Source organism: Pseudophryne corroboree, chromosome 2 (assembly GCF_028390025.1).
Source record: "Pseudophryne corroboree isolate aPseCor3 chromosome 2, aPseCor3.hap2, whole genome shotgun sequence".
NCBI classification, from domain to species: domain Eukaryota; kingdom Metazoa; phylum Chordata; class Amphibia; order Anura; family Myobatrachidae; genus Pseudophryne; species Pseudophryne corroboree.
The window spans coordinates 76,994,495-77,010,213 of NC_086445.1; the positions used below are offsets into that span (position 1 = coordinate 76,994,495).

At 46.6% G+C, this 15,719-nt stretch overlaps 1 protein-coding gene across 3 annotated transcripts in view; it reads right to left on the minus strand.

Annotated features, from left to right (window-relative positions):
• The window catches only part of LOC134999678 (ferroxidase HEPHL1-like), a 164,967-nt gene that overhangs the window by 39,454 nt on the left and 109,794 nt on the right, over positions 1 to 15,719 (minus strand). For all 3 annotated transcript variants that reach the window (XM_063951443.1, XM_063951441.1, XM_063951442.1), the window contains 4 exons: positions 15,403 to 15,617; positions 11,797 to 11,947; positions 7,340 to 7,552; positions 4,446 to 4,662 (listed from right to left, as the gene is read on the minus strand). In XM_063951443.1, the coding sequence (XP_063807513.1) occupies positions 4,446 to 4,662; positions 7,340 to 7,552; positions 11,797 to 11,947; positions 15,403 to 15,617 (796 nt within the window). The remainder of the gene's footprint in view (positions 1 to 4,445; positions 4,663 to 7,339; positions 7,553 to 11,796; positions 11,948 to 15,402; positions 15,618 to 15,719) is intronic.

Consider the following 15,719-nt stretch of genomic DNA (forward strand, 5'->3'; position numbering starts at 1 on the left):
TTAGCACCAAATCACTTGTGCCCCCCCGTTTTGCACCCTGTTACTTGTACAGTAGTGTGGGAGGCCAGGCTCAGCGTCTCTGCAGCTTCAGTGAAGAGAAAATGGCGCTGGTCAGAGCTGTGAGGGGTATGCCACGCCCCCTACATGGCGCGCTTCAGTCCCGCTTAAATGTCATATTTATACTGGCGGGGGTCCCGTAACTAGTGCCTAGGCACTGTTTTTACTTCTGCCAGTGCCATTTGAGGGTCCAATGCTGCCCAGGGCGCCCCCCTGCGCCCTGCAGTGCCGTGTTATATGTGGGAGCATGGCGCGCAGTGCGACTGCTGCGCGGTACCTCAAACGCCATCTTCTGCCATCACTGAAGTCTTCTGATCATCCTATACTCACCCGGCTTCTTTCTTCTGGCTCTGTGAGGGGGGTGCCGGCGCGGATCCGGGAACAAGCAGCTAGGCGAACCAAGTGATCAGACCCTCTGGAGCTAATGGTGTCCAGTAGCCTAAGAAGCAGAGCCCTTGAACTCAGAGAAGTAGGTCTGCTTCTCTCCCCTCACTCCCACGATGCAGGGAGCCTGTTGCCAGCAGGTCTCCCTGAAAATGACAAACCTAACTAAGTCTTTTTTCTGAGAAACTCTGGAGAGCTCCTCAGTGTGCATCCAGTCTCACTGGGCACAGAATCTAACTGGAGTCTGGAGGAGGGGCATAGAGGGAGGAGCCAGTTCACACCCATTCAAAGTCTTATAGTGTGCCCATGTCTCCTGCGGATCCCTAAGTTTAGGGATTTCAGATTCAAAATAGGTCTGACCGAACCGTCCGGTTTCGGGACCACAAATAGGGTTGAGTAGTAACCTTTTCCCTGCTGGTGCAGGGGAACCTTGAGTATCACTTGCTGTATACACAGCGTTTTAATTGCAGCTAACACTACATCCCTTTCCGATGTGGAAGCTGGTAGGGCCGATTTGAAAAATCGGCGTGGGGGCACCTCCTCGAATTCCAATTTGTAACCCTGGGAAATTATTTCCAACACCCAGGGATTCAGGTCCGAACTGACCCAGGCCTGACTGAAAAGTCGAAGACGTGCCCCCACCGGTGCGGACTCCCTCATGGGAGCCCCAGCGTCATGCTGTGGGCTTTGGAGTAGCCGGGGAGGACTTTTGTTCCTGGGCACCTGACGAAGCAGGTGCTCTCTTGCCTCTGCCCTTACCTCTGGCGAGGAAAGAGGATCCCCGACCTCTTTTGGACTTGTGCGACCGAAAGGACTGCATCTGATAGGGTGTTGCTTTCTTTTGCTGTTGGGGAATATATGGTAAAAAATTTGATTTACCTGCTGTAGCTGTGGAAACCAGGTCCGTCAGCCCATCCCCAAACAATACATCACCCTTATAGGGTAGTACTTCCATATGTTTTTTGGAATCCGCATCACCCGTCCATTGGCGAGTCCATAAGGATCTTCTCGCTGAGATAGACATGGCATTGGCCCTAGACGGCTAGCAATCCAATGTCCCTTTGAGCATCCCTCATAAATAAGACTGCGTCTTTTATATGGGCTAGAGTTAGGAATATAGTATCCTTATCCATATTATCAAATTGATTTGTCATCTCATCTATCCAAGCTGCAATTGCGCTACACACCCATGCCGACGCAATCGTCGGTCTTAACACAGCACCCGTATGAGAATAAATACCCTTTAAGGTAGTTTCTTGCCTGCGATCTGCAGGGTCCTTAAGGGCCGCTGTGTCAGGAGACGGTAGCGTCACTTTCTTGGACAAGCGCGTCAGGGCCTTGTCCACAGTGGGGGGTGATTCCCAAATCTCCCTGTCCTGCTTAGGGAAAAGGTATGCCATAAAAATTCTTTTGGGGATCTGCGGTCTCTTATCCGGAGTCCCCCAAGCTTTTTCAAAGAACTCATTTAATTCATGAGATGTGGGAAAATTAATAATCTGTTTCTTTTCCTTAAACATGTGTACCCTTGTGTCGGGGACCGAGGGTTCATCCACAATATGCAACACATCCGTTATTGCCACAATCATACACTGAATGGTTTTAGTCACCCTAGGGTGCAATTTTACTTCGTCATAGTCGACACTGGAATCAGAATCCGTGTCGGTAGTAGTGTCTTGTGTTAAGGGACGCTTTTGAGAACCCGACGGGCCCTGTGAGTCGGTCCAATCTGAGGATTGACCGCCTGATGTCCCCCCTAAACCAGCCTTATCAAGCCTTTTATGTAAAGATGCCACACTTGCATGCAACGTATGCCACATGTCCATCCAATCTGGAGTCGGCACAACCGACGGGGACACACCACTCATTTGCTCCACCTCCTCCTTGGAGACGCCTTCCGCCTCAGACATGTCGACACACACGTACCGACACCCCCCACACACAGGGAGTTACCTATAAGGGGACATAACCCGAACCAGGCCCTTAGGAGAGACAGAGAGAGAGAGTATGCCAGCACACACCCAGCGCTTAAAAACACTGGAATATATGACCAGATTGCGCTGTTATATGTATATAATTGTAATCTCCACTCACTGCGTCGCCAAAGTGCCCCCCTCCTTTTTTTTCCAGCCTGTGAAGCTCAGCAGGGGAGAGAACGGCGGGCTTCGGTCCCATCAACTTTCTATAGAAAAATGGCGGGGGTTACCGGATTCACTGTGCCACAGCCTAATCCATGCTTATCAATGCCAAATATGAGGAATATTGCTGCCCAGGGCGCCCCCCCCATGCGCCCTGCACCCTTCAGTGCCTGCTTGTGTGTGTGTGACTGGGAGCAATGGCGTGCAGCTTACTGCTGCGCGCTTACCTCATGAAGATCTGATGTCTTCTGCCGCCTGATGTCTTCTTTGCCTTCTCATACTCACCCGGCTTCTATCTTCGGCATCTGTGAGGAGGACGGCGGTGCGGCTCCGGGACGAACCCCAGGTGAGACCTGTGTTCCGACTTTCTCTGGAGCTAATGGTGTCCAGTAGCCTTAGAAACAGTGCCCAACTTGACAAGCCAGCTCTGTTTCTCTCTCCTCAGTCCCACGATGCAGGGAGCCTGTTGCCAACAGGACTCCCTGAAAATAAAAAACCTAAGAAAATTCTTTTTCCACAGAAAACTCTGGAGAGCTCTCTGCAGTGCACCCATTCTCCTCTGGGCACAAGATCTAACTGAGGTCTGGAGAAGGGGCATAGAGGGAGAAGCCAGTGCACACCCATAGTCAAAGTTCTTTTTAGGTGCCCTATCTCCTGCGGAGCCCGTCTATACCCCATGGTCCTTACGGAGTCCCCAGCATCCTCTAGGACGTAAGAGAAATCACGTTAACGTGTGCGATGTTTTTAATCGCTTTTGTCTAAAGGCCCATACACACTTGCCGAGAAAATGAGCTACGTCGCTCATTTTCCCCCTTCCTGAGCGACGTCGCTCATTTTCTCGGCAAGTGTGTATACCGCCAGCGACGATCGATGTGTGGCCCCGCGGGTTGGCAATGATCGTCGCTGTCGGCAGTGCATGCATGCTCTATCTGGACTGTCGTCCAGGAGCTAAATGCACGGCCGGCCGCTGCGTGACGTCACTGTGCGATATGAACGGCCCGGGAGGGGAAACACTAGACGACGACGCTCACAGAGCGACGTTGTCTAGTGTGTATGAACATTTATTTTTCTGGTGTCGAATGTTTAAAAGGTGATTTTTCGAGAGTAGCACAAATGGCGTTTTGTTACGTCACATGCCTATTTTAGTCAAATGCACCCATATTTATGTGGATGCACATTCATTTACAGTCTAAGAGGTATATTAATTGATGCTTCATCAAGAACTATTTAAACTACTACATGTCATCTTGCATCACACTGCACCATACTACATGTCATCTTGCATCACACTGCACCATACTACATGTCATCTTGCATCACACTGCACCATACTACATGTCATCTTGCATCACACTGCACCATACTACATGTCATCTTGCATCACACTGCACCATACTACATGTCATCTTGCATCACACTGCACCATACTACATGTCATCTTGCATCACGGTGCACCATACTACATGTCATCTTGCATCACACTGCACCATACTACATGTCATCTTGCATCACACTGCACCATACTACATGTCATCTTGCATCACACTGCACGATACTGCATGTCATCTTGCATCACACTGCACCATACTACATGTCATCTTGCATCACGGTGCACCATACTACATGTCATATTGCATCGCACTGTACCAGACTGCATGTCATATTGCATCGCACTGCATCATACTGTACATTATACTGCTCCTAGTCATACAACACATAATTTTGTATTACACTGCATATCATATTGAATCACATTGCACCATTATACTGTTACATGTCATACAGCACGTCATATTACATCATACTGCACATCAAATAACATATGGTGCTTGTATTATAACATAGTGTTATTATTACTATACATCAAACCTCTCATGTTCATGTTCAGTGATGTTATGTTTCTCGAGTTCCCAGTCTCTATTGGGGGAATAGTCCCATTCCACCTCCTCTGCTGCAATGAAATAAGTTCTCATGATTCCATATTGGCGTTCCTCTGTAGTGGAATTATCACATGCCTGTACTGTATACATATGTTTCATCCCACTGACATAATGATCCACAATCTGACAGCCCACTTCAAATACACCTGATAAAGGGAAAAGACTTGTATTATTATTAATTGCATCATAAGATATAACTATCTGGTGTCTGAAATTACTTATGTTACTATGTAATAGATGAGAACACATATCTGGGATATACTGATACTGCAGTTGGACTGGTACGATTGGCTATCTAAATATACAAACAAAATGGGCACTTGCCTATAGCCTGTATGATAACAGCACTGGTAAGGTTCTAAATGGGATATATCTTTGTCACAGGTTTCTGACTTATATGTTTTAAAACCCCAGGAAAATGTCTGTGATTACAAAACAAATTTGGTAAGACTTTAGGGCTTCAGTAAATGCCGGGTAAGGGTTCCTGGGATTATGGATGGAGAATGAGGGCGAGCTCCATCCATTAGGGCCATTTTGGGTCTTCACCCTGAGAACAGGCTTATTAGTGCTTGCACCTGTAGAGACTAATAACGGTGTGTTCGGGTTTTAATACCTGGGGGAACAGGCAGCAGCCTTGTTGAGAGACATTGTGATTACTGACTCTAAATATAGTGCCTATGCTTAAGTTTTGTGGTGGGGATATTAGGTCCTACCGCTCTGAGAAAGCTACGGCTAGATTGTACGAAAACCATGGACTGGTGTGCTGTTTCCTAGCTGCTGTGTGTTTGGAAGTGCCCATCTACCCCAGAATTAACCCACTGCGCTTCCTAGGTTTCTAGTAGCACTAATCTGGTCACAGTTATACCCAGTAACCTAAATATGTATCCAAAATAAAATAAAATGAGACCAGATTCAGACGCTATGCTATATACGAGGATCATTTTGGGGTAGTGGATCTATGTACTAAGCATTGAAGAGAGATAAAGTGGACAGAGATAAAATACTAGCCAATCAGCTCCTAATTGCCATGTTACAGGCTGTGTTTGAAGAATGACAGTTAGAAGCTGTTTGGCTCAAAATGATCTCTGTCCACTTTAATTCTGTCCAAGGCTTAGGGCCGTATTTAATAGCTGTCAGAAGCTGCCGTCTTGTCGGAAAGACTGTAGCTTCCAACAGATTTCTGTCGGAAGGGGTTCCGACCTATTCAATATGGGCAGTTTTTTTCCGACAAGTCGGGAATTCCCAACTTGTCGGAAAACACGTGGATCAGCAATCTCAATCCAACTTTACAAAAAGTAGTATTGAGCAGGGCGTCCCCCCGGCCAGGTACCTCACTCCCGGCAGGGTCCTAATCGTCACAGACATCTCCCCCCACCGCCGCTGACAGCGCATCCTCCAACCGAAGACATCACCCCACCACCACCGCTGACAGCGCACCCCCCTGCCACTTCCAGCTCCCCCCGCCGCCGCAGACATCACCCTCCCGCCGCCGCAGACATCACCCCCAGCCACCACTGCCAGCTCCTCCCACCGCCGCTGACAGCGCACCCGGCAGCTGCTGACAGCAGCAGCAGGACACCGGGAACGTCCAAATCAGACTGTCGGCTCTGGCTCAAATCCGATAGTCGGATTTGGCCGTTCATTGAATAGCCCTTGTCGGTTCCATTCTGACAAATACATGTCGGAATGGATCCGACACTTACTGAATATACCCCTTAGACCAGATATACATCAGAATGATGTGTTCCCATCCGATCCCCCGGCTGACATATCGCACCGTGTGTACACACTGTACAGTTCAGTGGTACGACGGCACGATGTACCATGAAATGCTGCATTTACACTGCAATGGCATCTTACACAATATCTTTTGATTGACCGTCCAGCACAGCAAACAAAAAAATAACATTAACAACCCTCGGGAGCGCGCAATTTAGGGTAGACACTGAACGACATGCACGATTTGTCATTACAAAGGGCCTGGAAACGACAAATTGTTCCGATGTTGTTCTGGTGTGTTCCCTGGCCTTAGTATATAGACCCCATTATCACATAAGTGATAAAATATAAGAGCCAATCACTTCCCTTGAATTCAGGCGTAGGTCTGTCTCTGCACCTGACAAATCTTTCTTCCCCTCATCATCCGAGGCCAGCCGAATTTCAATCATGCTATGGGGTTTGGGGCAGGGGGAGTGACATTGCAGCCATAGATCTGCCTTTTGCACATTTGCAGTTCTAAAAACATCACAGTTATACGTAAACATCGGGTTTGATGGAAGGTCTGATGGGCAGTTGTACTATCCCTGACCACTTCAAGACAAGGTACACATGGATGAACTGGACATGAAGATCCATAACAAAAATGTTTTCAGACCCTAGTGCAGAGGTTCCCAAATGCGGTCCTCAAGGCACCCCAACAGTCCAGGTTTTAGGTATATCCATGGCACAGCACAGATGGTTAAATCAAATTGACTTAGGTGCTAATTAAGTCACCTGTGGCCAAGCATGGATACATTTAAACCCAGGACCGTTGGGGGTGCCTTGAGGATTGCGTTTGGAAACCTCTGCCCTAGTGAAATGCATCCTAATAATTTGTGCATAATAAGCCACACCTTGAGACACACTGGCCCTGCCCCAATTCTACAAGCCACACCCTCCCCACATCTCTTAGGCTACTTCTCTATGCCACTGGTTTTCCATTGGGGCTGTCCCACAAACATTAGAACTGGAATGCATTATAAATATATTTATGCTTTTTATAAAGCTCACTAATTTCACAGCAAATTCTTTGTTAGTACATAAATGTCTGATGCACTGTCATACCGGCTTCTTCTGGCTGCATGTACGCCGTGACTGCTGTGTGCGGGAATAGACTGACGGTGTCTCTGGTCATTCCCCCCAGGGTAAGGGTGTTTCCTTGAAAGTAGATCCCATGTATATCAATCTCTGTGCCCAGTCCAAGCAGGTGCCAGGAGACGTTGTCCAACCGGCACATGACAAGACCGGGCAGGTTTCCAAACATGTAGCCATTAACAGCTGTAGAGAAATAAAGAACACGTTAACATGTTACTGATATGATGTATATGTCTGTTGCTTTAATCACCCATTTATTATTATTATTAATATTATTATCATTAATAACAGCAGAAGCAGTATATTTTATTTTCATAACACCACAATGTGCCCACAGTGCCATACAGAGATTAGCAATACAACTACACTGCAGTATGGGGGTGATTCCGAGTTGTTCGCTCGCTAGCTGCTTTTAGCAGCATTGCACACGCTAAGCCGCCGCCCTCTGGGAGTGTATCTTAGCATAGCAGAATTGCGAACGAAAGATTAGCAGAATTGCGAATAGAAATTTCTTAGCAGTTTCTGAGTAGCTCGAGACTTACTCACAAATAGCGATCAGTTCAGTCAGTTTCATTCCTGGTTTGACGTCACACACACGCCCAGCGCTCGCCCAGCCACTCCCCCGTTTCTCCAGACACTCCCGCGTTTTTCCCTGAAACGCCTGCGTTTTTCCGCACACTCCCAGAAAATGGTCAGTTTCCGCCCAGAAACACCCACTTCCTGTCAATCACACTCCGATCAGCAGAACGATGAAAAAACTTTGTTACGCCGTGAGTAAAATACCAAAGTTTGGTACATTGCGCATGCGCAGTTTGGGACTAATCGCTCCGTAGCGAAAAAAAATAACGAGCGAACAATTCGGAATGACCCCCTATAAACTGTAGGATAAATATTAACACAGCAATGGAGGGAGGAGGAGGAGGAAATATACCAGCACTCACTGATCATGTACCCAGTAACGGGGCGACAGACAGAATCAGAGTCATTGGTTGGAGGATGGGAGACGGGAAAAAAGGTGCACTGGTGTCATGGATAGTGCTTGGAAGAGAAGAGTAACTTGAGGGCTTGCAGTCTAAGAGGGGTTTAACCAGGGGAGTGAACTGGGAAAGAGAGTACATGAAAGGTCAGAGAGTAGAGTAAGGATGGATGATAGGCTTTTATGAGGTGAGTCTAAAAGGCTCAATTGAAGATGTGGATACTGGAAGAGCGTGTGAAAAAGCGAGGTGATGAATTCCTCAGGAGTGGGCAGCACAAGAGAAATCTTGTATGTGGGAGTGAAAGGAAATGAGACAGTTGTCAGTAGAGGAACTGAGAGGGCGTGTGAACAGAAATGAGGTTGGAGATGAAGGAGGGAGTGCAGTACTTTGGGCCGGACACTGCGTCACACATACGTTTGAATGTGGCTGCATCTAGTAAGTTTAAAAAAAAAACTGCACATGCACCATAGGGACATACACATCTTTGCACATCTCCGGTGATTCTCACATTCCAAGAAATGGGCAAAGCCTAGGTACTTTCTCATGGGAGTGCAGTTGTTGTGTGGCCAGAGTTACACCATATTCTAAAGTGGGTACAACCCGCGTGGGGATCCGGTTAGCATACCGGCGTTCAGAACGCTGGCAGCCGCTTTCGGTTTTCTGAAAGCTGGCATCCCAAGCGCCGGAATCCCGATACCATCCCACCGTGTGTACCCGGCCGACGGAACGAATGATGTAACGATATTTCGCCGGTGCCGTACACACTGATTGACATATATCGCATGATATATATATCGTTCACGGCCACATTCTTCTGCATCTGGTCTCTGACAGGATCGTCCCGTCGAGCGTGCACCATGTCCGACATGATGACTGAGCAATAGACCCGCAGGAGCATGCAATTGCCAGTACATACTAGAAGATGTCCCCGATATGTCGGCCCGATCCGCTGGAGTTGACGACATATGGCCTAGTATGTACCCAGCTTAAGTATGCCCTGGGGACACCTATTTCCGTCATATCTCTTGCACCTACAGTAGCATGAGGCAGGTGTAATTGACGCTCATAATGATGAAGGCTGCTCTCGGAAAAACTAGATTAGAGATGGATACACATTAGGACAGTTTGTATTAGAATTCCAATGTATGGGGAGACAGTAAAAGGTTTGCTGTGTACTCTCAGGAGGACAGGGGGCCAGTGAGAACATTGAAGTGTGCTGTGGAGAGGACGGGTAGCCAATGAGAAGTTTGCAGTTTACTCTGAGGTGGACAGTGAGCCAGTGAGAACATTGAAGTATACTTTGTGGAGGACGGGGAGCCAGTAAGAACATTGAAGTATACTCTGTGGAGGACGGGGAGCCAGTGAGAACATTGAAGTGTACTGTGAGGAGGACGGGGAGCCAGTGAGAACATTGAAGTGTACTGTGAGGAGGACGGGGAGCCAGTATGAGCAGTTTGACCTGTACTGTGAGGTGGATGGTGAGCCACTGCAAGGTTTGCAGTGTACTCTGAAGAGGACGGGAAGCCAGGGAGACGTTTTAAGTACAGTACACTCAGAGGTGTATGGGGAGCCAGTGAGAGGTTTGCAGTATAATCTGAGGAGGACAGGGAGCCAGTGAGAGGTTTGCAGTATAATCTGAGGAGGACAGGGAGCCAGTAAGAGGTTTGCAGTATACTCTGAGGAGGACAGGGAGCCAGCAAGAGGTTTGCAGTGTAATCTGAGGAGGACAGGGAGCCAGTGAGAGGTTTACAGTGTAATCTGAGGAGGACAGGGAGCCAGTGAGGAGTTTGCAGTATACTCTGAGGTGGACGGGGAGTAAGTGAGGAGTTTGGCCTGTACTCAGAGGTGGATGGGGACCCAGTGAAAGGTTTGCAGTATACTCTGAGGTGGACGGGGAGTCAGTGAGAAGTTTGGCCTGTACTCGGAGGTGGATGGGGAGCCAGTGAGAGGTTTGCAGTATACTCTGAGGTGGACGGGGAGTCAATGAGAAGTTTGGCCTGTACTCGGAGGTGGATGGGGAGCCAGTGAGAGGTTTGCAGTATACTCTGAGGAGGACAGGGAGCCAGTGAGAGGTTTGGCCTGTACTCTGAGGAGAACGGGAAGCCAGCAGGAACATTGAAGTGTACACTGAGGTGGATGAGGAGCCAGTGAGCAGTTTGACCTGCACTCTGAGGTGGACAGGGAGCCAGTGAAGCAGGTGGCAGAGTAGTGTACTGACATAAAGCGGTAGGAGAGGGAAATAAAATGGGCAGCAGCAATAAAGATCATTTGAAGTAGGAGAGTTGGGTGAGAAGAAACGCAGGATGGAAGAGGTAGCAATAGTCCAGGCAGGAAATGACAAGAACATGGATGAGAGTCTATTTGGCAACCATGGTGACAGAGGGTCTAATTCCAGAAATATTGCAAAGGTGAAAGTGGCCTGATTGTGAGTTAGACTAGATATGGTAAATGAAGGAAAGGGATGAGTTTTGGATAGCGCCCAGGTAGTGCACTTGGGGGACAGATGTGAGGATCATGCTGTCAACAAATAGAGAAAAGGAGGTGCCTTCCTAGCCTACACTTACCTCCTGCTACACTGCTAAATCTGCTGCTCACTGACGGCTCGGCTGGTCTGCTGTCCAGCGGCAGGGCATCATGACAGCATGAGCGCTGCGTCAGACTCAGAACAAAACAAACTTATTTGCCAGCTACAAGAGGTCAGCCAGCTGGGCTCCCGGCCAACTGCTCCTTCTCTTTCTCATTCGGCCTGATGACTACAGCATGACACAGGCAATGAGGATATAGGAATTGGACCAGGGGTTCTGGGACCCTTCAGAATCTCGGGTCCCATCACAAGTGGACATCACAGGTGTCCCCTTTATCCTCCCCTGTCGTCGGGACTGCACACTACACTATGTGTCATGCAATCATGGTACCTCTGACCACTCTGGAGGTGGATGAGGAGCCAGTGAGCAGTCTGACCTGTACTCTGAGGTGGACAGGGAGCCAGTTTGATAAATTGTGTAGTTGCATCTTCCCCTGATGGGCTGCACATCAGATTGGACATTGTCACATACGATGCGGTGCTATCACATTAATCATGTAACTATATATTGTGTCATTGTATGACAGATTGCGCACTTGTACGCAGACACAATATAACATTGCATCGTATTGGTGCATTGCAAGATCACAGGATTGTCAAAGTGTGTTTATTTTCAGAAAAAAATGGAAACCCTGAAGGGGTGGCCCACTTCTGATCGCAGCCAATGCTTTGAGCTTCCAATTTTACTTTTGGCAACATGGACTTTTTCAATTATTGACCAATTTATGATAAATGCCGCACAAAGTGTCTGCTCACACCGGCCATGCGCTACAGTTACCGACTAGGAGATAAAATAAGCAAACAAAATTGTATTACGCATGTATACAGTATAATTTCAGGGTTAATATATGACCGCTGTGTGTTACCGTGCATTTTATTTGATTCCAGAAATTCCTCATCGGTTGTGTAATTGGGTGGCGGATTTGTAGAAAACATCTCAATATTTTCATCCAAGTACCAGCTCAAATTTTCATCAAAGACTGTGAATAGCAGAAAATACTCCTTTTCTAACTGTGCCTGAAAAACAACAAAATAAATCAGTAGTAAACGATTACATGTAGATTTATTGCAAACGGGTGTATTTTTTTTCCATAGATCTTTTGGATTTAGAAAAATTAAAAAGTACATTGGGTTCTGCAAATCATGTTTTATGGGGGTAGTAAAGTCTCAGCGTCACTCTCAGCACAGGACCCTGAGAATGCAGAACTACTGCCATCATAAGGACTCACCTACTACATAGTCCTATCAGAGTCTCAGGACAGGCTGGAATGTTACATCATGTCCACTGACATATAATAAAGGTCACATCACAAACAGTTTCAGATGCATCTGGAGATGTGAATATGTTGTACATGGCTCTGAATTGGCCGGAGATGTGTAGACTCTAATCCAGAGCATGCACAGTGCAAATAAAAACGCAAGATCCATCCGTAAAAACAATCAAGTGTTCAACTCTGTGTCAGCTACAGTGTTATTTTCTATTAATAAGTCATTACTACTATAAGCCATTACTTCCTTATGCCCAACCCTAACTAAATTCTATAATCTCTCCCTTTCTCTACTGGTATCTTTCCTTTACCATTCAAGCATGCAGTGATTACTCCAATTCCGAAAAAAAAACTAAATTCTGACCCTAACTCTCTCTCTAACTACCGTCCCATCTCTCAGCTCCCATGCCCCTCCAAGCTAAATGAGGGACTCGCCTACACTCGCCTCACACTTTCATAACTCACACAACTTACTGGACCCACTTCAGTCATCATTTTATTCCCAACACTCCACAGAGACAGCACTGGCTAAAGTAGTGAATGATTTGGTCACTGCTAAGTCTATCCGCCATTACTCACTTCTTATTCTTCTTGATCTCTCTGCTGCTTTTGACACTGTTGACCACTCTCCTCTCATACAAACACTACAATCCCTAGGTCTTCAAGGACACAGCCCTCTCTTGGTTCTCATCCTACCTATCTAATAGCTCCTTTAGTGTCCACTTCTCTGAATCCACCTCCTCTTCGTTACCTCCATCAGTTGGAGTACCGCAAGGCCCAGTCTTAGGTACTCTGCTTTTCTCCATCTATACCACATCTCTTGGTAAACTAATCAGCTCAGTATCATCTGTATGCGGATGATACTCAAATCTACCTATCCTCCCCAGATTTGTCACCATCTGTATTAGTCCGTGTCACTGAATGCCTTTTTGCCGTTTTCTCTTGGATGTTATCTCTCCACCTCAAACTTAATATTTCCAAAACAGAATTAATTATATTTCCACCAACCAATAGTAGTTACCAACCTGATATCTCTATCAATGTTGAGAACTCAACAATCAATCCTACGCCACAAGCTCGCTGCCTAGGTGTCATCCTCGACTCTGATCTGTCCTTTGTTTCCCACATTCAATCTGTCTCTAATTCTTGCTACATGCATCTAAAAAAGATATCCAAATACGACCATACCTTACACAAGACACTGCAAAACTCTAATCCATGCTCTCATTATCTCCCACATTGATTATTGCAATAGTCTTCTTACTGGTCTTACCAAAAAGAGACTCTCACCACTACAATCCATTCTGAATGCAGCTGCGAGGCTAATCTTCCTCACTAGACGTTCATCGTCTGCAGATCCACTCTGTCAGTCCCTCCATTGGTTACCTGTATTCTACTATATTCAATATGAAACATTTTTACTCACGCACAAGACCATTAACCAAACGACACCAACATACATCTCTTCGCTTATCTAACAATATCTCCCAACCCGACCTCTCTGCTCTTCACAAGATCTACGTCTTTCATCCACACTCATTACTTGCTCCCATTCATGATTACAGGACTTTCTTCTGGCTGCTCCAACTAGTCTCCAAACCTTCAAGCGTTTCCTGAAAACTAACCTCTTCAGGCAAGCTTATCATATTCCAGAACCACCAACATAACCTTCATAAACTGTCCTATCCAAAAACATTCACTCTGTACAGTCCACACATATCCTCACATATTTTCTCTTTTCACTTTCCCATCATCCTAACCCCAGGCCAACATTGTTGTGTGACCGTATCATACAGCCCACCAAGAACCTTTGCAATCTGGTGGACAATTATGCAATAGATAGCACCTATCCTTGTGTATCAATGCCTATTTCCCTATAGACTGTAAGCTTACGAGCAGGGTCCTCCTACCTCTATGTCTATCTGTTATTACCCAGTTTTGTTTTTTTCACTGTTGTTTCCAATAGTTTTATTTTATGTATCACTGTTTCCAATTGTAAAGCGCACCAGAATTTGCCGCACTATGGGCCTAATTCAGACCTGATCGCTGGGCTGCTAATTTTGCTGTCCTGCGATTATATAGTCGCCACCCAAGGGGAGTGTAAATTCACCCCGTGCAAGTGTAGAATCGCATGTGTACGCCATGCGTAAATGTCCCTCAGTCAGCGGACAGCTGCAAATCCGTTCGCAACTCACTCATCTTCGAATGATTTAGAAGGTGAGATCTAGAAGTGTGTGCGCAGCCCAGGACTTACTGATACAGTGCGAAAAGAACAGGCTGATCGGGGCCGGAGCTGACGTCACACTACCCCCCAGGAAATGCTTAGGAACAACTGCGTTTTCCCTGACACTCCCAGAAAATGGTCAGTTACCACCCACAACCGCCCGCTTACTGTCAAACAGCAAGCGAATGGCTGTGCAATCGAAATATTCGCACCAGCTTGTCGCTGTTGTTGTTTGGTGATGCGCGTGTGCATTGCGGTGCATATGCATGCGCAGTCAATAGATAATCGCTCGCTCTGCGAAAACGCACAGCAGCGATCAGGTCTGAATCGGGCCCTCTATTAGAAACTGTTAATAAATAAATCATATTCTAAACATGGAAACAGGCTGCATGATATTCATTTGACCATTGTATACACGCACAGGAGGCAGAGGGCCTGGGTCCACGGAGAGCTATAGTGGCCTGCGATAACATGAAAGCAAGCCTGAGGATGCCAGTGCTAGGTAACCACTTCAGTGCAAGACCATAGAAAAATTCATTTAACAGATTCAAGAGGAAACTCGTGTGTGAAATACATGCAGCTAACAAAGAATTGGGCGTATTGGCACAAAATGGCTCAAATGTCTTTATTAGAGCTATTGCACAGAGAGGAGAAGATAATAAATAAGACTGGCGATGTATGGAAGGATTACTTCAGTTATGGGGGTCAGATGTAATAGCCCCGAAGTGAGAGATGGCTCAATACCAGCAATATAGTCACTAGATTTAAAGAGGCAATTAGTTTACAGGCAAAACCAACGTGTTTTTTCCTGTAAACTAATCGCTACTTTAAATCTAACGACTGCCTCACCGGAATCCACACAAAATGCGGCCTATTACCTTTGGCCCCGTAACTGAAGTAATACAGCTGTAAGAAGGGGATATAGGATGGGTTTGTGCTAAAGGTCTACAACCCAGTACATAGTCCTTGCGTTATAATACCTGTGTGTTATCAGAGAGAAGTGAACCCCTTCTACAGACCAGCAGGGGACCCACCAGTCCGGAATTAGTGTCCTTTACTGGGTCAACTGCGGAATAGTAGAGGTAAGTCAGGCAATTCGGATCGCTGTCAGTAGGTCCATCTTCTTCTAGGACTTTCCAGGTGTAGGTGAAGGTGTCTCCTGGTTTAACATGAGATCCTTCTTTCCCAATGGTACCTTTCACAGGAACACAATTATGATCATGGGAATAAAAATGTTAATTAAGCTAGGCTTTCATCCTCAGACTACTGTGATGTATTGGCTTGTCTATGTTCTCCT